We start from the raw sequence: 20056 nt of genomic DNA on the forward strand, positions 1-20056 counted from the left end.
CATGCTGGAGTGTGGTCTGGAGAATAACTTAGAAGCAGTAGGTTTTTTTGTTTTGTTTTTTTTTTTAGCGTTTTGCTCTGTCACTCAGGCTGGAGTGCAGTGGTGTGATCTCAGCACACTGCAACTTCTGCCTCCCGGGTTCAAGCGATCCTCATGCCTCAGCCTCCCTAATAGCTGGGATTACGGGCACATGCCACCTTGCTCAGCTAATTTTTGTTTTTTATATATATATATATATATATATATATATATATATTTTTTTTTTTTTTTTTTTTTTTTTTTTTTGAGACGGAGTCTCGGTCTGTCGCCCAGGCTGGAGTGCAGTGGCCGGATCTCAGCTCACTGCAAGCTCCGCCTCCCGGGTTCACGCCATTCTCCTGCCTCAGTCTCCCGAGTAGCTGGGACTACAGGCGCCCGCCGCCTCACCCGGCTAATTTTTTGTATTTTTTAGTAGAGACGGGGTTTCACTGGGTTAGCCAGGATGGTCTCGATCTCCTGACCTCGTGATCCGCCGGTCTCGGCCTCCCAAAGTGCTGGGATTACAGGCTTGAGCCACCGCACCCGGCCTTGTTTTATATTTTTAGTAAAGACAGGGTTTCACCATGTTGGCCAGGCTGGTCTCGAACTTCTGACCTTAGGAAAGCCACCTGCCTCAGCCTCCCAAATGCTGGGATTACCGGCATGAGCCACTGGGCTTGGCCAAAAGCAGGTTTTTGTTACTGATTGGGGTGTATGGAGGAAAGGAGAGGGAGGTCTCGAAAACACCTTTAACTAGGATGGGGAACTCAGGGGAGGACATGGGAGGATGACTTCACTCTGGGATATATTGAGGTTTCTGTGGGATCAGCTGATGGAGACCCGAAAGGTGACTGAACTTAGATCTGGCACAGAGAAGTAAGCTAGGTTTTCAGGAACTTCAGCAACATAGCCTCTTTTCTCTTATCTCCCACCTCCTTTTCAGGAATTCTTCCCGCCAGTGATGCTGATCTGTTTCTTACCTAAATATGCCCAGTACATTCTGCCCTAAGGAATTTGCGCCATGGCCAGAAAATCCTCCTGGCTTCTCCCTGTTGACCTAAATCTTTCCTCATATCCCCTCCCGTGGCCATCCTCATACCAAACTTCTGTACAACTAGACTGTACTGTTCATTCTGTGCTTGGCCTGGGCTGCTCTGTGGTGATGACCTCTTTGGGCATGTACCAGTCTTCACTGTTAGCACCAGTTCATAAACACTAAGGCCTGAGCTGGTCCTGCCTCTGGGTGAGACCCTGGGGTTACAGCAGCAAGCAAGAGAGACACACAAACCTTGTCCTAGCGTGGCTTACAGCCTAGCAAGGCCTGATGGGAAGGAAATAAGGCCTGAGTGTGAAGGCATTCAGGCTGCTGAAGAAACGTATAGTGTGGAGACCCTTTTTCTCAGGAGCTCAGGGAAGGAAGTGGTCTTTTAAGTGGAGCCCTGAATTAACTAGGCAGAGAGAACACCATGTGTATAGACCCTGGGACAGAGCATGTTATGTTCGAGACATGAATGGCCAGTGTGGCTAGAGCCAGGGCAGGGCTAACAGGGGCAGCAGATCCCCTAGGGCCTTGTGGGCCAGACTTATTCACCCACTCAACAAATCTTTCTTGGGTGTCGAATGTATATCAGGCAGTTTCAGGTGCTGAGATTACTGTAATGAACAAGCAGATAAGGTGTCTTCTACTTGGTGAGATAGATAATAAACAAATACATAAACAAGAAGATGGAGGACGCCTCTCTAGAGCAGGTGGTTGGGAAAGGCTTCGCTGAGAGAGGACATGTGAGTTGAGGCCTAAAAGATGAAAAAAACATCAGGTATGTGTAGAGTTGGAGGAATAGCCATTCTGGGCCGAAAGAACAGGTGCCAAGACCCCGCGGGTAGGCGTGTTTGAGGAACAAAAGAGATCACTTGGCTGGATCACTGTGAGTGGTTAGGAAGAGCAGGGTGAGCGAAGATAAGAGAAGGAATGCAGGGGCCAAACCTTGTAAGGCCATGGTAAGACATGGTAAATTTTCAGTACAGAAATAATCAGATTTATTTCTGAGATAACTTTGGCTGCCATGTGAAGAATGGGCTGTAGGGGGCGAGAGTGCAAGCAGGAAGATCAGCTTTAGGAGGTCTTTGCAGAAGTTGAGCAATGATGGTGGCCTTAAATAGGATGGGCGTGGCAGCTGTGGGAGTCACCCTGTGGGAGGGGTCAACAGATTTGAGACAGCTTTAGGAAGTGGAATGGAGAGGTCTAGGTGATTGAACCTGGAGGTGAAAGGGAGAGAGAAGTCAAGGCCAATACTCTGCTTTCTAGGTTGAACGACTAAGCGTTTGGTAATCATTTCGGGTCTTGAGGTATGAGATGCCTGCAAGATATCCCAGAGGATGCAAGGGTGTCTACACAGGTCTGCAGCTTGGAAGAGCAGTCTCTGTCGGCACCACCCTTCAGAATGGTTGCATATTGGCGATCATGGGAGGTTGAAGGGAGAGATGTGAACACCTGGGATAAAATGAGGAAGAGCTGACACCAGCAGAGTAGATCAAGAAGGCAAAAGACAGACAAGTGTTCACCAGATGTAATGAACATGTTGGTTACCTTAGCAAGGAGCCTCAAGGGATATTGGTAAGTTGGAGGCCAAGAGGCGCAACAAGCTTTTTAGAAGTTTGGCCAGTATAGGACAGGGGTGAGGGCTGGGAGAGAGTTCTTGGACGGGACCTGGGTCTGCAGCCCTTTGAGGTTCCAGGAACCCAGCCAAGGCCTGCACGGGGAAGGGTGTCTTCCTTAATCTCAGAGAGCAAGTCATCTCAGCCCAGCCCAGCCTGCTTCCCATCAGAGGTCTAGATGGTCTTAGGAAAGTCATCCTTAACCCTTAACCTTTAACCCCGGGTGGAGCTGAAGGCTCAGAGTGGGAGAGTGCTCCCTCAACTCCCCACGATAAGCAAGCCCTACACTAGGAAGGGTTGCATGTCCAGAGCAAACCCTTGACCCTAATAGCTCATCACCTCCAATTCCCCAAGACCATGTACTCTGAATGAAAATGCATTTGTTCTCCAACTTCTCAGTCTTTAGTGGTCTGACAACCCAAAGTGAACAAATGGAATTGAGAAAAGGGCAAGAACAGTAGCACAGAACAATGTGAATATAGGTTACCTATGGAATCTTCAGGGAAGAGGAAGATAGTTCTAGGGAAAAAAGGCAAATTGGCTTCAAGCATTTTTATAGATCAAACCTGTTGGGTCACCCCTGTGAACTACATCACCTTCATTGATTCCAGTGACCAGACAGCAGTCAAACCTTTGTTTTTCACTTTATTATACAAAAAAGGGAAAACAAAACTTCCACAGTTGGCTTTAAGCATAGGCAGACACCTCTAAGCCACTCCCTCCCACCTCCCATGATACAAATTCAAGTTGTGGTTGTTGTTGAATCCTACAAAACACTCTTTAAATATTAGAAAAAAAGTTGGGGGCGGGGACGGGGGTCTTCCCACCCCAGCCATCCCATCCCAGTGCCAAAATGCACTCAAGAGTGACCTCTTACAGCACCAACACCCCCACCCTGACAGTCCTGTTTGTACTGTAAGAATTTTTCAATTTTTAAAACAGGAAAAAAAAAAGGGCCCCATTGCAAGTTGTTTTTAAATGAAAATACATTCCACTGAAACACAACAGTGTAGGGCAGCCAAATAGGAGACTGGGGTTCTTTGCAGGGCTCTTGGGAAGAAATAGAACCTATAAACCCCTTTACTTAATTCCAGGATTAGGACAAAGGAAGGGGAATGGGAGTGGAGAGTAACCCCCCAGACCTCCCCACCCCCAGCACCAAGGTCCAAGGCGAAGCAGAGACTGTCTGCCTGCCTTTGGGAGAGGGACCCACCAGCCTCTCTGGGGCCAGGGCCTTTCCCCATTCCTGCCCCACTTCTGCGGCGAAGTTCCCGCTCTTCCCCCATTCCTTGGCTTTCATTCACAGGGGGAAGGTGGAAAAGCACCAAGCCCCAATTTAATAGGTCATTGACATGATCATAAAAAAAAAGAACCCTCCAAATTTAGTCAACAAAAAAGTAAGAACTACAGATATAAGGTGACTTGGCTTATTAAGAGGAATAAGGTACCAAAAAATTTGGGAAATGGCTGGGAAGAATTAGAGACAGCTGAGAAGCAGCTTTTGCAGACTTCTTGCCCAGCTGTGGGGTTGGGGGAGGAGGGAGCAGACCTGAGAAATTAAAGGAAATAGGGGGTGGTGGGAGGATTTAAGGAAAGCTGAAGGGATGTGTAAGATAGGAGCTCCCAGCACATTTCTTGAAGCCCAGGTTCTGAGCCTAGGGTGGCCAGGCTTGGCCCCTCAGATGAGCAGGGGAGGCCTTTTCCACCAAATACAAGCTTTAAGCTTCACACCATCTTGCCTGTCTTTCCAGAAGCCTTCCTGCTGGACAATGGAGACCAGCAGCTCGGATGCATGTGACCCTGGCAGAGGGAGCCTGGTCTGGGAAGCATCCTAGAGTGGCTTCGGCACACTCCCCCAGTGGAATCAGAGACTGGGCAAAACAGAGGATGTGGAGAATGGGATAGCCTCAGTCTGCTCCCACCAGGGTCAACATCTCCCGGCTCTCACCGACCCTTTTTCCAGATTCACAACAAACTGATGTGGGCTCTAGGACAGACCCCCTTACACACACACACACTCTCTTTTGCACACATCCACAGCTGCACCCATGCTATGTACAGGAACACACATACACATACTCTCTTCCACACACATCAAGACCATTTTTAAAAGGTTCCAAACCTACCCCTAAACCCTCCCTCTCCCAGAAATGACAACAGAGACGGCAGCCGAGATCGGTAGGAAACGTCTCGTTGACAGCTCAGAGCTTAAAAAAAAATATATACACATATATAAAAAACACTTCTGCCCCCTCCCCCATGAATGGGTCCAGGCAGCTCCTTCCTGCAGGGGGCAGGGGAGAGGGCCACCAGGGCAGCGCCTGTTTTCTCGAAGGCACCAGCCCTCCTCTCCCCACATTCCCTGCCTCCAGTTCCAATGCAGGGGTCCAGGTGGCAGGCCCCTCTGGGAAGGAATGCGTCTTCCCCAAGCTTCCACCCCACCTTGGATTGGGCCGCAGGTGTGGAGGGCCTCGTCGAACTCTTTGGGACCCCCCCCACCCCCACTCTCCGGTACACTGTCCATGCCGGAACTGCAAGTGCAGAGAAGTCAGAGGGGTGGGCCAGGCTGGTCCGGTGCTGGCTTAGTCTGATGGTTGCTGTCCCTGGAGGAGGACCCCCAAGGGCTGATGTCTCTGAGGCTGCAGAGTCCTGGCCTGGGCTCCTCCAGCCCCCTACCCCCACCGTATTTTTTTTTTTTTTTAAAAAGAAAGAAAGAAAGTGGGGGATGCCAGGGGGGCAGGGGACAGAACATGGGGGAGAAACAAAGGTGGTCAGTTGGGGAGGGGAGCTCCTGGGCTCTCCCTGGCTGCCCTGGGGTGGGGCTGAGCCTCAGTTGGAGTCAGAGTCTGAGGAGTCCCCTGAGGAGGAGGAGCTGGAGCTGCTGCCCTCGGACTCGTTGTCTTCATCCTCATCGTCATCCTCGTCATCATCTTCGTCCTCATCATCCTCTTCATTCTGGGGGGTGAGAAAGGATGTGGAGAGTCATCAGGTGACCATCCTGGCAGGAATCCCCTCCCCTCCCACTGTGCCCTGTCTGCCCCACCTCATCCCCATCCTCGCTCTCGTCTTCGCTGCTGGACTCGGAGGAGTCGCCGCCATCTTCAGAGGAGTCCCCATTCTCATCATCTTCCTCTTCTTCATCCTCATCCTCATCATCCTCATCCTCTTCATCATCCTCCTCGGACTCCTTGGAGGGACAGAGGCACATCAGTGGTCTCTGGTCTCTGCCCAGCCATTCCAGGCAGTCCCACCCGCCCCATGCCCCTGCATCTGGGAGGGGCTCCTTACCGACTTGGACTGCAGAGTAGTCCGGCTGGATTTGGGGTTTGGGCCTCGCAGCTTGGTCATGCTCTTACGTTTCTGCAGGATGGGGACACGAAGGTGGCAGCCGTGAGTTCCAGACACCCCGGAATCCCCCCACCCCTACCCCACTGCTGCTCTGCTCCCAGACTCACGTTGGAGATGTACTCTTTATATGCTGCACGGTCCTGGGGAGACAGGCTCTGGGGGAGACAGAGGTGGCAAGGGTTGGAATATAGCCAACTACTGCTGACTGAGCATGCTGGCCCAGTGCTAGGCAGTGGGCTGAGCATTTATATACCATCACCCCATCTTATCCCTCCCAGGCTCCCTAGATTTTAGGTCTCTGCAGAGAGCCCCTGTGATCTGAGAACACAGCTCCAATTTTTTTTTGAAACAGGGTCTTGCTCTGCGTCCTGTGTCACCCAGGCTGGAGTGCAGTGGCACAATCTCAGCTCACGACTTGGCCTTCTCAGGCTCAAGTGAGCCTTCCAACTCAGCCTCCAGAGTAGCTGGGACTACAGGTGTGCGCCACCACACCATGCTACCTTATAATCATTTTTGTAGAGACAGCAGTCTCACTATGTTGCCCAGGATGGTCTTGAACTCCTGGCCTCAAGTGATCCTTCATACCTTGGGCTCCCAAAGTGCTAGGATTACAGGCGTGAGCCACTGCACTGGCCCAAGCTCTAGTATTTCTGCTTCTGATGCCCAGAGTCCTTCTATAAACCACTAAGACTGTTGGTTTTCACATTCACCCTATTGCTCTACACAAATGGAAGCTCCTATCAGAGTCTTCCTCACTCTTCCTCACTCCAAAGTGCCCCTGTGATGAGTCAGCCTGGCATCATCAACCACACCCCAACATCAAACCCTTGAGCCACTGATGAGGCAGTGGGGCTCGCCAAGCTCCTGAAACAGCAAATCCCCACAATCTTCCTGGGTCCTTGGCCAATCTGCCTTGGTGAGTGGGAAGGACACAGGTGATTCCCTCCACTTTTCAGATCTGACTACTCACCCAAAGCACAGAGGGGAAGCACAAAGGCCAGCAGTCTAGGAGAGGTCCCATGGTCCCAGATAGGGGAGGAAAAGGCAGTCTGATTTGGATTCTTCAACTTACTGTGTGACCTTGGACAAGTTACTTAACCTCTCTGAGCCTTGGTTTCCTTATTTTTAAAAGGGTGATAGTGGCTGGGGACGGTTTCCTTATTTTTAAAAGGGTGATAGTGGCTGGGGACGGTGGCTCAAGCCTGTAATCCTAGTGCTTTGGGAGGCCAAGGTGGGCGGATCACATGAGGTCAGGAGTTCAAGACCAGCCTGCCCAACATACGGTGAAACCCCATCTCTACTAAAAATACAAAAATTAGCCAGGTGTGGTGGTGTGGTGCCTGTCTGTAGCCCCAGCTACTCTGGAGCTGTGGAAGGAGGATCGCTTGAACCTGGGAGGTGGAGGTTGCAGTGAGCCGAGATCACACCACTGTACTCCAGCCTGTGCAAGAGAGCAAGACTCTGTCTCAAAATATAAAAATAAAAGGGCGATAGTAACCGTTATCCTGCAGGATTGCGAGGGCATGGAATGAAATCATGAATGAGACCAGCCAGCACAAGTGGGTGGGTGGGCCAGGCTGGGCTGGTGCTGGCTTAGTCTGATGCCTCCCTGTTCCTTTCAAGGGCCCCTTGCTCTCTCACCTTGACCCAGAGGTCCAGATGCACCTTGTACTGCTTTTGCTGCTCCTCGGCCAGCTTTTTGTAGTGCTCCTTCTGGCTCTGGGAGATGCGCTGCCAGCGGCTGCCTATTTCCACCATGCGCTCCTTCAGCGGCAGGTGGTTCAGCTCCCCATTGGACAGCAGCTCCTGGGAGAACTTCTGGTAACCGTTCCTGGAAGGTGGGGGTGGTACAAGGAGGGTCAGGACCCCAACAAAGCAGCCCTCCAGCCCTGACCCTCCCCCACCTCCAGGGCAGGCTCCAGCCCCCAGGCTCACATGGGAGGCTTCTTGGGTTCTCCCTGGAATTTCATCTTCTTAGAAGAATTTGTAGCAGCTGGAGGTGCCCGCATCTCACTCAGCTCTCTCTGGAAGGAGAAAGGTCACATTCACCCCCCAGTCCCACCCCCAAAATACTGTTGCCTTCTGCCCCATGCCAGCAGCACCTTAGCTGGCTGTCTTTTTCTGTGCTGGGGAGGAGGAGAAACAGGTAGAGCTAGTGAGCAACCTCCTAACAGCTCACATCTGTAGCAGGCACCACAGTTTACAAGTGCTTTCACAACTGCTCGTGTCCCCCGAGTCAGCCTGGAGGCTAGCAATGTCACCCCCACCTTACTGATGAGAGACAGGGGTTCAGAGAAGGAAGCTGAGGCTTGCTGAGGGTCACAGACCAAGACTGGGCCTTCTTGCTCAGAGAGGCTCACCCAAAGGGGAGTGCTCGAGCTTTCAACAAATGGGGTGGCCCCAGCCCCATTCCTACCTCGTATCGCTTTTGGTCTTCGGCTGCCTTCTTAATCCACATCAGTTTCTCCTTCTTTTCCATGTTATTCCAGGTCATTTCCATGGCTTTCAAGGCCTTCACCCGGTCATTCTGGGGACCAACAAGGGTATCAGCCCTGGGAGGGGTCACCCGGGGCTGGAGGCTGCAGTACTACCTCTTCCCACCCGTCACCTTGAAGCGGGCCAGGTAGTCGCCGATGACACTCTGTTGCCAGATCTCCTCAGCTCTCTTGGGGGACTCGGGCAGCTTGCCCCTTTCCTCGCGCTCCCCGCCGGGCTTCCTCTCCGACTGAGCCTTGAGCGCCGCCTCCCGGGCCTTGTACTTGGCCTGCGGGGATGGCCCGGGCGTCAGCCTTCCACCCACCCCCAGGGGGCGCGCGCTCCCCGCGCAGCAGCTCAGGCGCACCCGCCAGCAGGCAGAGGCGTGGGCTGGTGCAGATGTCTCCCGCCTGGGGCTCGCCCCCGCCTGGCCCGCAGCGCTCAGCTGACAGCTTCCCGCCTTCCGGCTGCTGGGCGCCGGCCCCACGTCCCAGCCCAGGCACCGCGTGGCTCAGGCTGGCTGAGGCGGCCAGGGGCGAGGTGGCGCGGCCCGCCAAGGGGAGGAGGGGGCCCTGGCAGCCCCGCTGAGGGCACGGCGCTCCGCCAGGCAGCCTGACCTTCTTCTTCTCAGACAGGTCGTTCCACATTCGGGCCAGCAGGCGGGTCAGCTCGCTCTCGGAGAGCTCAGGCCGCTCCTCCTGCAGCTGCCGCCGCTTCTCCTCCGAGAAGATGAACATGGCCGACACGGGCCGCTTGGGCTTCTCGGAGCCGCCCTGTCCAGGTGCAGAGGGTCGGGGTCCGTGGTGCTGCCAGGGAGCCCAGTTTTGCCCACCCCCGCCTGCGCGGCCGCACCCTCTGCCCACCTTGCCCCCTTCCTGGGCTGGCTTCTTGGAGGCGGGGCTGGTGGCCTGCTTCTTGTTGATGTTCAGCATCTTCTCCTCCCCCAGGACCCGCTGCTGCTCCTCCTCAGGCAGGCTCTGGAGAGGAAAGAGGGGCACAGGGCTCACGAGGGCTCTGCCTGCCAAGCCCCAGTCCTCTCTGCCCACTGCCCTACCGGAGGAACACTTACCTCCAGGAAACGGAGCAGCTCCACCTCGTAATCTTTCTTTTTCTGGGAAAGTGAGTGGAGTCAGGATCATTCTGGTGACAGTGTCACCACAGACCCTGCAGTACTCGGAGGACAGTGACCTTCAGTGGGCCTCCAGAGCCTGGGTGTGGGCTGGACTCCCTGCCTGGATGGGCTCAGTTGCTAAGCCCAGCCCAGCCCCACACCGAATTGGAGGCAAGTACCCAAGGCACACGCCACCAGGGACTGACTAGCCCAAGATGGGATCAGACCTCATGCTTCAAAACCCCAAGGCAGGGTGGCCCCTGCCACAGCTCACCTGGTCACACTTCTTGTGATAGGCGTCCTTCTCCTTCTGGGACAGCAGCTTCCACTGCTGGCTGCACAGCACCATGCGCTCCGTGCTGGGCACGTCCTTCATGTTGGCCATGAGCTCTGCGCAGTACAGCGAGTAGCTGTTCCTATCAGAGCCATGGGGAGAGAGGCGCAGCCCGTGAGCGAGCAGGACAGCAGGCTGCCTCACCCGTAGAGCCCAGCCCAACTTCCCAGCTGCCCACTCGCCCACCCACCCCAGGGCAGCACTCACGGAGGTGGCTTAGTGGGTCGCCCATCAAACTTGTCCTTGAGCTGGCGTTCAGCTTTGGTGAGGGTGGACTTGGTGATACCCTCCTCACTGATGTTCAGCTCTGGGTGCTTCTGGATATAGTCTCTCATGATCTCCTGCAGAGCCAGGTGGGGGGATGGAGGGCAATGGGGTGTGGGGTTAGCTGCGGCAGGGGCACGGGGAGAGCCGCTGGGGAGGGCAGGCAGGGAGCAAAGCTGGGAATGGCTGCGCGTCAATGGTGTCACATGAGACATGGTGCCCTGCCCTGCCCTAGCCTGAGATCTCATAGGGGTGGGGGGTGGGGAAGGTAGGGGCAGAGGTGAGGGGCCCAGAAGGCCCCTCCCTCAACAGAGGATGGGGAGTGACACCTCCCGCAGAGTGCGGTGGCCACGGAGTCAGAGGGCAGAGGCTCGTGAAGAGCCGGACAGGGAGGAGCGCAGCGGAAGCCTAACCTCGTACTCCTTCCGCTGCTCCAGGGCCTTATGAATCCATTTCAGCCTCTTTTTGTCCGAGAGCTGAGACCACTGCTTCCCCAGGGAGTCCTTCACCTCCTTCGTAGTGGCCTGCAAACCAAAAGCCGTCAGACACGCACAGGCAGCCAGGGGCAGGGGGAGGGGGAGGGGGGAAGGGGGCACAGATGCCCCCGCCCCCTCAGGCCATGGGAGGTCACATCAGTGTCCCCCACAGGCCAGGAGGGGAAGGCGGAGAGGCGGCAATCCCGCCTAGGTGCAAGGGGACTGGCTCATACACGCACGCACGCACACGCTCGCACGCCAGCTGGCCCGGGCCCTGTCCATGCAGCCCACCCCTGGGGAGGGGCCTCCTCTCCTGCTCCCCTGCACCGTGCCCGGCCGACCTGGTGCGGCTCCCCCCTGGCCACCGCCGTGCATCCTCCATCCCCAGCCCTTGGCCGGACACTCACATCTGGCCGCACTTTGAGATACACCTTCTTCTCGTGGGTGTACCACAGCTGCTGGGGGGTTTTGGGCTTCTCTGGGATGTCCGATTTCTTGGCATTCTGGATTAGGTCGGGGTGATCCTCCCTAGCCAGGACATGGGGAGCAAGGATCAGCAGGGGACGCTGTCAGGGCAGACCCAAGCTAGCTGCCCCACCCACCAAGCCTCCTGGGCCTTTCAGCTGGGGCTCAGTGGGACAGTGGCTGCCTGCCTGTCCCTGCCCCTGAGCACGACACACCAGGGCTCACATGTGACCCATCCTCTTCCATGCCTCAGAGATGGCAAACTCCAGGCTCTGGCCAGAGTTAGCCTATTCTGCTGCCCCCAGTTCCCCATAGCCCTCCTCTGGGCTCCACTGCCTTACCTGAATCGGGCCAGGTTTCGCTCGAACTCCTGTTTCTCTCTCTGGAAGTCCTGAATATATTTCATCTGGGGGGAGGAGGGGATAGGGTCACCCAGGACCCAAGGGTATCTTGCCCTGAGCTATGAAGGCTACCCAGGCCCCTCCTCGCTGGCTCTTCTGCCTCCCACGCTGTGATGCAGGGAGTGGAGGCTGGTGCCCTGCCCGCCTCCCGGCGGGACTCACCACAGAGCAGACCTGCTGGCTTCTACCACAGATGGTGGGAGCTGCAGGGGCTGCCCAGACACTGAATCCTATATCCTATTCTCTCCTTCTGAGCGAGAGTCCCAGAAGGGGGCCATGGCATTACCCACAGTCACACAGTGCGTGGTGGCAGCGCTGAGGCTCCCCCACTCGTTTCTCCAATACCACAGAACTCTCACAGTGGAGTCGGGTGCAGGCCTTGCTCCCTCTTCTCACTGTCTGAGGCAGCTGACATTAGTCTGGCCCCTTGGAGGTGGCCTCTACATAGGGCCAGGGCTGGGCTGAGTCCTATTTCCAAGGCATGAGGGGAGATTGTGTGGAGGGGAACCCAGAGTAAGTTCTTCCAATACAAGTCACAGCCAGCTGCCCTGCAACTTCCCGCCTATTTCTGACACCATTACCTTCTTCCCTTTCTCTAGGATCCCAGCTGTCTGTCCCCTCCAGCCCTCCCTCCCTCAGCCCACTCATTCTCTCCCACCACTTGGCTTCCCTTCCCTTCATCACCCCCTTTTTGGCCTCCCCACTGCCTTCCCACCCTCACCTCACTCCCTCCCTGCATCTTTCCCCACTTCTGCAAAGTCTCCCTCTTGTTCCTCCTTTCCAATGTGTCTCTTTCTCTTCATCAACCTCCTCTCTTGGCTGCCACGCAATGTCCATCTCTTCTTTCATCCTCGCAGGCTCACAAGAGTGGCACTGGCAGGTGCCAGGAGCTCATGGCAATTGAGCCCAACCCGCCTCTTATAGAAGCACCAGACAGAGAGAGGCAGCGCTCCTTTCCCATAGTTCCCACAGAAAACCAGAAGCAGAGCTCAGCCTCCTCTTCTCCAATCTCAGTCCTCCTCAGACAAAACAGTTTTAGAGCTGGAGAACACCACACAGACCTGGCTCACCTCACATAAGGACCAGGCCCAGAGAAATAAAATGACTTACCAAAGGCCCCATACACAGCGATTCAGTGGCAGAGCCAGGAGAACAGGCCCAAGTCTTGTGCCCCCCAGGACAGCACCTCATCCACTCTACCAGTTTATTCTGGCCTTCCCTGACTCTGACTCTAGAGCTTGGCCTCTCCCTCCCATCCCATGAGTGTTTGGGTGTGTGCAGTCAACTGTCCAACATCCTTATCAAAAGAGTCAACAACAGTTCCAGCAATCCATACCCCTGCTCTGCTTGGGCAGTGGTTGCAGACAGCTGGCTTTTTTGGGTACAGCACCAAGGGCATGTCAGTCTGCAGCCAGGGCATGCCAACCAGGAAAAAGGGCTACTAATAGCATAGCGGCAGCTGGTGCCACCTTTTGAGAACTGGCTGTGTGTGGCTTTGTTTCCTCTCCAAGCAGATGTGCTCCTTGTCTTTCCCGCTGCCCTTCCCCATCTATCCCTGGCTCTGTCTCCTTGTCCAGTGTCTCTTGTGTCCCCTGTCCCCATCCCATCTTCCTCATGTCCCATCTGCAGGGCTCCTCCAATGTTTTGCTGCCTTTCTCTGGGAGGGACCTTCTGAGCTCTGTGCTGCAGTCCTGCCTGGGAGGCTTGGGCAACCCTCCAACCAGGGTTAATGCTTTGATGGTCTGGGACAGTGCCCGACCTCTGCAAGGAACAGTATGAGGCCAGGAGGGACAATGTGTGTCCTTGAGTGAACATGTGTGTGTGGAGAAGGAAGTGCACTTCACAGGTGGACATGGCAGTAACAGCACTGGACTGGGACTCTGGGGCACTAAATCCTGCTCTAATATCAATAGTTGTGTCACCTGGGACACTTAACCCTCCTGCACCTCAGTTCCTTGCCCACAAAACTGGGATAACCTTTTCCTGGGGTTACCTTCATGAAGACATCGCAAGTATCAGATGAGACCATGACGGGAAACGTCATAGAAAGTGAAGAAGTGCTGCGCAGCCTAACAGTGAGGATGGGTGTATGGGGGAGAGAGCCTGATGAAACAGAATGCTGTGGGTTTTCTGTAGGGGGAAAGGTTGGTCTGAGCATCTGCTGTCTGAGCATCTGTGGTGGTGCCTGTGCCTGAACACGTGTGGGCCGAGGAAGGGGCGATCAGGTGTGCCTGCCCAGGACCTACTCTGCTGTGCTGACTCACCCTCGTCCCTGATGCCAGGTCTCTCCAAGGCCTACCTCCAACCGACCCACACCACACCAGCTGCTCCCAGCCTCTCCCCTCCTCCCACCTTAACTCTCCTCCCCCCACCTTCTTCTTCTCCGGAAGCTCCTTGTATTTCTTGGACAGAATCTTGGTTAGGTCCAGGTTGCTCATCTCAGGGTGGAGTTTCGCATACTTGGCCCGCTTCTCCATGAAGAAGCGGAAATAAGGGGTCAGGGGCTTCTTTGGGAAGTCTGGGTGTTTCTGGAAGAAGGGACAAGGAACAAGGACACAATGGAGGTCAAATACCATCCGTTCTTTGGATCTTTCCTCCCCTACCCCTCATGCTCCTCCTTCTAGTAACTCACCTTCAGTTTTTTGCCTTTGTAAGGATTTTTAACATGTTCCTGAGCATCGAGGATCAATTCTGTCAATGTACGGAACTTCCTCACCTGGAAGAAGAGGGGCGGGAGGAAGGGGAAGTTGGGAAAAGGAAAATGCCACACAGTAGCATACCCCCATCTTATAATGGGTCTCTTCTACTCTTTACTAGACTAAATTTACCAAAGAAGAGCAGAGGCCAACAGCCAAATGAAGCAGACTAAATTTACCAAAGAAGAGCAGAGGCCAACAGCCAAATGAAGCAGGCACCCTGACACCCAGGCACTGGCCCATGCCTACCACAGAGGCCCAGGCAGTCAGTACACACCAAAGGCCAGCAACAAGGGGACTACCTGACCTCAACCTGGTTGTCCATGCCAGCACCTCCTTCAATCTCAGCATGTTAGCACCTCTGTCAATCTCAGCACAGCTCAGGCTGTTCGGCTCAAGACCACCCAGATAGAAAGTGGCATAACTTTAAGCCAGTGCTGTCAACCGTGCCACCTCCCAAAATGCAAAGGGGCAGGTAGAGAGCTAACGGGCGACCACATGAACGCCCCTCCTGGTCTCTTTCCTTCCTGTTTACAGCCTGTTTCACTTCCCCTACCACGGCTGAGGAGGGGGTAATGTTTGTATATGTATGTGCGTGTGTCAGAAAGGGGGGATCAGTTACCTCGTTAGAAATCTCCACCCATTTGAGCTTGCACATGTCTCCAGAAAAGTCCTTAAATGCAACTTTTTCCCAGTCCATATGTGATTCGGTGGTTTTGAATTTGGAGCTGTCATTGGATGGAAGGTTGTTCTTCATGCATTCCAGCAAAGTCAGCATGTCTTCCTGGGACCAACGGTCTGGTGAAGGGTAACAGAGGCCATCATGCCTGGCTCATGCTATCCCCCAAATCTGTTCCCCAGTTCTTGAGTGCTCAACTCTTCCTCCCTAGGGCATCCCAGCCCTTGGTTGCTTCCCATCTGAAGGCAGAGACAAGATATGGCTCAGCCCTAAGGAAACTGTGGCCATACTGGATGAGGGCAGGGACTCCAGTCCAGACCATGCTATACCTAGAAAGCCAGGCTCAAACTCAAGTCTGGCTTACTTCAAAGCTATTATCATTTCTACTGTGCCAAGCTGCAACAGGCAGCTATTTGCTGTAAGGGGAAGAGGGGTGGAAATGAAGGTACAGTGATTCAGGACTTTGTGGGAAATGAGATAGCTTGTCAGAGGAGGGAAGCAAGGAGGCATTGTATCTAAATGTGCTGCCAAGTTCAAGTTCTGAGTGGATATTCTAAATGTGCAAGGACTGAGGATGGGGTGTGGGCAGTAAGGAAAATTCACGCACATGTCTCTCCTGCACAGCTGGAGACCAATGTTAGAGATACCCACTAGCCCCTAGCCCCTCAAGGCAGGTCAAGGGAGAATTTCTGGCAAATAAGAAAAAAGAAACAGAAACAGACGCAGGATACAGGGCAACTCTGAGGCAAAGTAGGCAGGTGCACAAAAGCTCTCAGGGCCCTGATCCAGGGAGAACCCCCAGAATTACAAGCTGTCTTGTCAGCCCAACTCCCCAGGGAAGCAAGACCAGGTCTGGACCAGTTATTTTCAGCCACTGAAATGCAGCCCCAGAGAGCTCTAGGCCTCTGTGGATGGGCTGGGAGAAGAGTCACCCAAGGCCAGAAGTCAAAAGGGCTCTCCATTGTCATTTGCATCTCGTAACCTAGGCCAGGGATTCTGCAGAATGGGCCACAAGGACCCATAATCCCCTCTCCCCTCAATGTCCCACAAGCATGGCCAGCTGCCCAGCTCCATCCTACCCTCCACCCCCATCCAAACTGGATCACTGCTGAATGAGGCAGAGATCTAGTTGAGTACATATATCCCATGGCTTGGGGCCTCAAACCACCACAACAGCCCTCTTCTCCACCTGCCTCTACAAAAGCCTCATGGTCTTCCTAAAAAGCCTGAGAAGCCTTCCCTCTACAGTCATCATTCCTCCCATTCCAGGACACTGGGCTGGGACACACTTAAGGCTGAATGCAAACCCCAGAAGGCAGGCCTCCTCTAACATAGGGTGTGAGGGACAGGGAGAGAGGGGAGGTAAGCCACTCCAGGCCAAAAAATTTGGATTCAGCCAAACCAATCAAGTGTGGGAGATGCTTGATTCATAAGTACTCAAGGCACTTTCTCCCCCAATTCAGTGTATGCAGACTGGAAAAGCCCTTGAAGAAGGCAGTGTGCCCCACAGCCACGAGGCAAAGAGGGTTTAAGTTTCAGAGGGCTGGGAGTGGATGCCCCTACCTTGGCCTTTGGGGGCGGCCATTTCCAGGTCTGTGGGGCAGTCGGCTTCTCCGTTCATCCTCCAGCTGTCCAGCCACCTCCTCGGTCGTGCTGGCCGGGCAACCCGGGGTCAAAGCCACCTCACCCTTTGGAAGACATACAAGTTCCCACTCAGGAAGGCTGAGAGGTGAACGACTTTCTAACCCTCCCCGCCCAGAGTAAAGGTGGGCAGGTCCACGCTCTCAGAGACCCAGCCATAACCTTATCAGACTTAAGGGGTCTCTGGGAGGGAGAGTACGCCCCTCCTCTTCTTCCTGACCCCCCTCCCCCAGCCCCTGCGGCCCGGCTCCGCGGCGCGCGCCCTCCCCTGCCCACGCGAGGGCCTGCTCCCAGCTCCCGCGTGCAGAGAGCGCCCGCCCTCCGCCCCCCTTCCCCAACCCCAGCCAAAAAAAAAAAATCTCCTCCTCCTCTGAGCGCCCGCCCCGGGGAGGCCCCAGGCTGGAGGGCGGGGGAAGAGGAAGGGCGGGTAAAGGGCGCGCGCGGCCACGGAAGCGGGCACGCGCCCCAGTCTCCTCCTCCCGCCTCCCCCCAGCCGGTTCCCCCCGCCTCCGCAACCCGGCGGGGACCCGGACGCAGCGCAGCCGCCGCCAGCCCCGGAGCGCAGCGGCCGCACCGCCCCCGGGGACCGGATCCGGATTCCCGCCGCTCCCCCCTCCCGGGCTCCCTTCGCCGTCCCCGCCCGCACAGGCGGGCGAGCAGCCGGAGAGAAGCGGCCTAGCCTGCCCCCCGCCCCCGAGCCACCCACCCCGGCCAGAGGCGCCGCCACCACCCAGCCACCCCGACGCGCACGGAGGAGCCCGGCACAGAGGCGCGACCGCGGCGGGAACCGCCGCCTCCTCCCCCGAGCCTGCGGCCCAGCCCCGCCGGCGCCCCCGCCCCGGCCTCCGGGGAGCCGAGCCAAGGAGAGGGCGGGAGGACGGCGGCCGGGAGGCGGGGGCGCAGCGCTCACCGGCCCCGCCGCCCCCTCCGGCGGCCGGGGAGAACTGCGCCTGCCGGATCCGAGAAGCGCGGGCTCCTCCGCCAGCGGCCGTGGCTCGGCTCAGGCCTCGCTTCCTGCCTTCCCCTCCCCCGGCTCTCGGCGTCCTCCCAAGTGCCCTGGTCTGCTCGCGCCCGGTCCCCTGCTCGGTGGTCGCTCCGGGTCCCTGCTGGGCGCCCACCGCAACCCGCGGTTCGCTCCCTGCTGTCCGGCCCCGAACCCAGCGCGCGTCCTCAGCCGCCTCGGTTACCCGGCGCAGCGCGGCCTCCGGGCTTCCCGCTCCGGCGGCTCCCTCCCCGGCTCTGAGTGGCGGCGCCCTCCCCCGCTCGGCCGGGCACAGCCGCAGCTCCCTCCCGCGGCGGCAGCGGCTCCTCCTCCGGGCGAGGCGGCGGCGCTGGGGCGGCGGCTGCTGCTGCTGTGGCGGCGGCGGCGGCGGCTGTGGCTGCTGCCTGCTGCTCCTCGCGGCGAAAAGCACAAAGCACAGCGCCCTCCGCCTGCAGGCAGCCCGCCCGCCGCCGGCCCCGGCCTCAGCTCGCACACCCCCCGCCGCCGCCGCAGCCTCAGCCGCCGGAGCGGGGAGGAGGAGGGAGAAGGGAGGAGGAGGAGCGGGAGGGGGGGCGGGAGAAGCGGGGCAGCGAGCGCGTCCTTCCCCGTAGAGCGCACACCGACCCCCGGGGAGCGAGCGCCAGCCCGCCCGCCTCGCCGGCTCCGCTCCCTCCCACAGCCTGCCCGGGCGGGCTCCGCGGGGGGCAGCTGGGAGGAGGGGCGGGAGCTGGGGGGACCCGGGCGGCCGAGGCGGAGGGAAGGAAGGAGGGGAGGGGGGTGGTGGTGGTGCTGGTGCTGGTGGCGGCGGCGGCTGCTGCTGCTGCTGCTGCCGCCGCCGCCGCCGGGGAAGGGGGGGGCCGGGGCAGGGAGACACGCAGCCGCCCGGATGGCGGCGGGGCTCGGAGCCGGGGCGGGCGGGCGGGCGCCGAGAGCGACCTCGCCAGACCCGCGGGGGAACTAGCAGGCTTTGCCGGCGCGGGAGGGAGGGCCGAGGCGCGGCCGCGGAGAGGGTGCCCGGAGGGGCCCGCGGCGGCCAGGAAGGCTTGGGGGGCGCCCACAGCCCTGCTCCGGAGCTCTCCCCCAAGTCCTCCCAGCTCAGACTGGGGCTTCCAGGCCAGCTCTCTCCCGCCTCCCGGAGCGAGCGGTCCGCGCCCACCCTCATCCCCCGGAGCGTGGCCACTGGTTTGGGGCGCACGCACGCCGATCGCGGCGTCCAGCTTCGGCGCCTACCTCGCGATCCTCTCATTGCCGAACGGTACATAGGAAACTTTAAAAAAACCCAAAACCGAAAATCTCTGCATTAAAAAAAAAAAAATCCCCGTTGCTCTTTACACCCCGGAAACGGCGAGGGAACGACGGGCTCCGGCGGAGGGGCCGCTGTGGGAGCCGGTTCAATCCAGCCCGGCATGGCTCCCCAGGCCTGCCCGGGCGCATGGAGATCGGTGCCGCCGCCACTCGTAGCAACCCCTCTCCCCCGAAATCCGCGGCGCCCGGGCTCACTTACCGAGCGTGTGGATGGGAACGCAGGCCGGGGGCACCTGGGAGCACGGCGGGCGGAACAGCCGAGCCGCAGCTCCCCTGCAGCCGACGCCGGGGCAGCGAGTCGCCAGACAAAGCCCGAGATGGCGAAGCGGAGCGACGGCTAATGGCGAGCCCCACGCGCCGCGCTCCGCCCGCCCCGCTCCGCCCGCCCGCCCGCCCGCCTCGGCGCAGCGCAGCGCCGCTCCGAGCGCTTGCCCGTCAGAGCCGCCTCGGCGCCGCCGCCTCCCGGGCCACCCCGGCCTCGCCTGGCCCCTCCGCCTCCTCCGGGCGGCTCAGCCTCACCCCTTCCCTCCCACTGCTTTAGGGGTTGCACAAAAAAAAATTTTTTTTTAAAGTAAAATGGTTTTCTTCCTTTTTTTTCTTTTTTCCTTTTTTGCAGGGCGGGCGTGTTGAGACTTTTGGATCTTTCTGCCCGCAGCTCGCACTCACCTGCGGAGCCGCCGGGAGGGCTAGGGGTGGGGGCGCGCGGGGCTGGAGCCGGCGAGCGCGGGTTGAAAGCCAGCCAAGCTCTGCAGCGCCCGACCCGGGCGTGTACGCCGCCGCCAGTCCCCGCAGAGAAATCGTCCTCCTACCCCCGCCTCCATCGCTCTGCGTTTCTCTTCCAATCAGCCGGTCGCTTGGTGGCTCCTCCATTCTCCGGCCAAGCCCAGCTGCCTAGAGCGAGCTCCACTCCTCCATCTGTTCGCCGGGGTCCTCGCTCCCCTGCCGGGGCTGGCGAGGCGGCGTGAGGCCGGAGGGGGATTTGCAAGGAAACCTGCCTGCTTCCCGCTCCCATTGCTCCATCCCCGCTGCCTCCTGCCTCCTGCTTCTCTCCTGCGTCTTTCCAACTCTCCCCTGTCGCCACTGGTGTGTGTCTGAGTGTGTGCGCGGTTTTTTTTTTTTTTTTATTGCTCTTTGCTTTTGCAACCCTGAAGCAAAAGGGAGGGGGGGTAGTTACAGGGGAAAAAAAAAAAAGCGAGAAAGAAGCTC

At 57.5% G+C, this 20056-nt stretch overlaps 1 protein-coding gene across 5 annotated transcripts; it reads right to left on the reverse strand.

Annotated features, from left to right (window-relative positions):
• Positions 1 to 4848: 4848 nt before the first annotated feature.
• LOC105469162 (upstream binding transcription factor) lies at positions 4849 to 19652 on the reverse strand. Of its 5 annotated transcripts, none has more exons than XM_011719844.3 (21): positions 19517 to 19652; positions 16486 to 16610; positions 14866 to 15041; positions 14180 to 14263; positions 13920 to 14075; positions 11488 to 11552; positions 11089 to 11209; positions 10619 to 10729; positions 10149 to 10282; positions 9882 to 10023; positions 9566 to 9607; positions 9360 to 9473; positions 9114 to 9269; positions 8630 to 8785; positions 8438 to 8548; positions 7957 to 8045; positions 7663 to 7852; positions 6129 to 6176; positions 5962 to 6033; positions 5717 to 5860; positions 4849 to 5628 (listed from the first exon to the last, which is right to left on the reverse strand). In XM_011719844.3, exons 2-21 carry the CDS (start codon positions 16541 to 16543, stop codon positions 5503 to 5505), a joined length of 2295 nt encoding a protein of 764 aa, XP_011718146.1. In that variant the 5' UTR covers positions 16544 to 16610; positions 19517 to 19652; the 3' UTR covers positions 4849 to 5502. The 5 variants fall into 5 exon arrangements, with proteins under 5 accessions (XP_011718146.1, XP_011718126.1, XP_011718137.1 ...); XM_011719824.3 differs by lacking the exon at positions 19517 to 19652 and adding an exon at positions 19050 to 19187; XM_011719835.3 differs by lacking the exon at positions 19517 to 19652 and adding an exon at positions 17751 to 17882.
• Positions 19653 to 20056: the final 404 nt, after the last annotated feature.

Source organism: Macaca nemestrina, chromosome 17 (assembly GCF_043159975.1).
Source record: "Macaca nemestrina isolate mMacNem1 chromosome 17, mMacNem.hap1, whole genome shotgun sequence".
NCBI lineage: Eukaryota > Metazoa > Chordata > Mammalia > Primates > Cercopithecidae > Macaca > Macaca nemestrina.

Coding starts and splice junctions, on each gene's coding strand:
- LOC105469162 (XM_011719844.3), bottom strand. CDS start 16,543: ATGAACGGAGAAGCCGACTGCCCCACAGACCTGGAAATGGCCGCCCCC. Junction 9,474..9,565: donor AGCTGCTCCGTTTCCTGGAG/GTAAGTGTTCCT, acceptor TTTCCTCTCCAG/AGCCTGCCTGAGGAGGAGCA. Junction 6,177..7,662: donor ATCTGGACCTCTGGGTCAAG/GTGAGAGAGCAA, acceptor TGTCTCCCCCAG/AGCCTGTCTCCCCAGGACCG.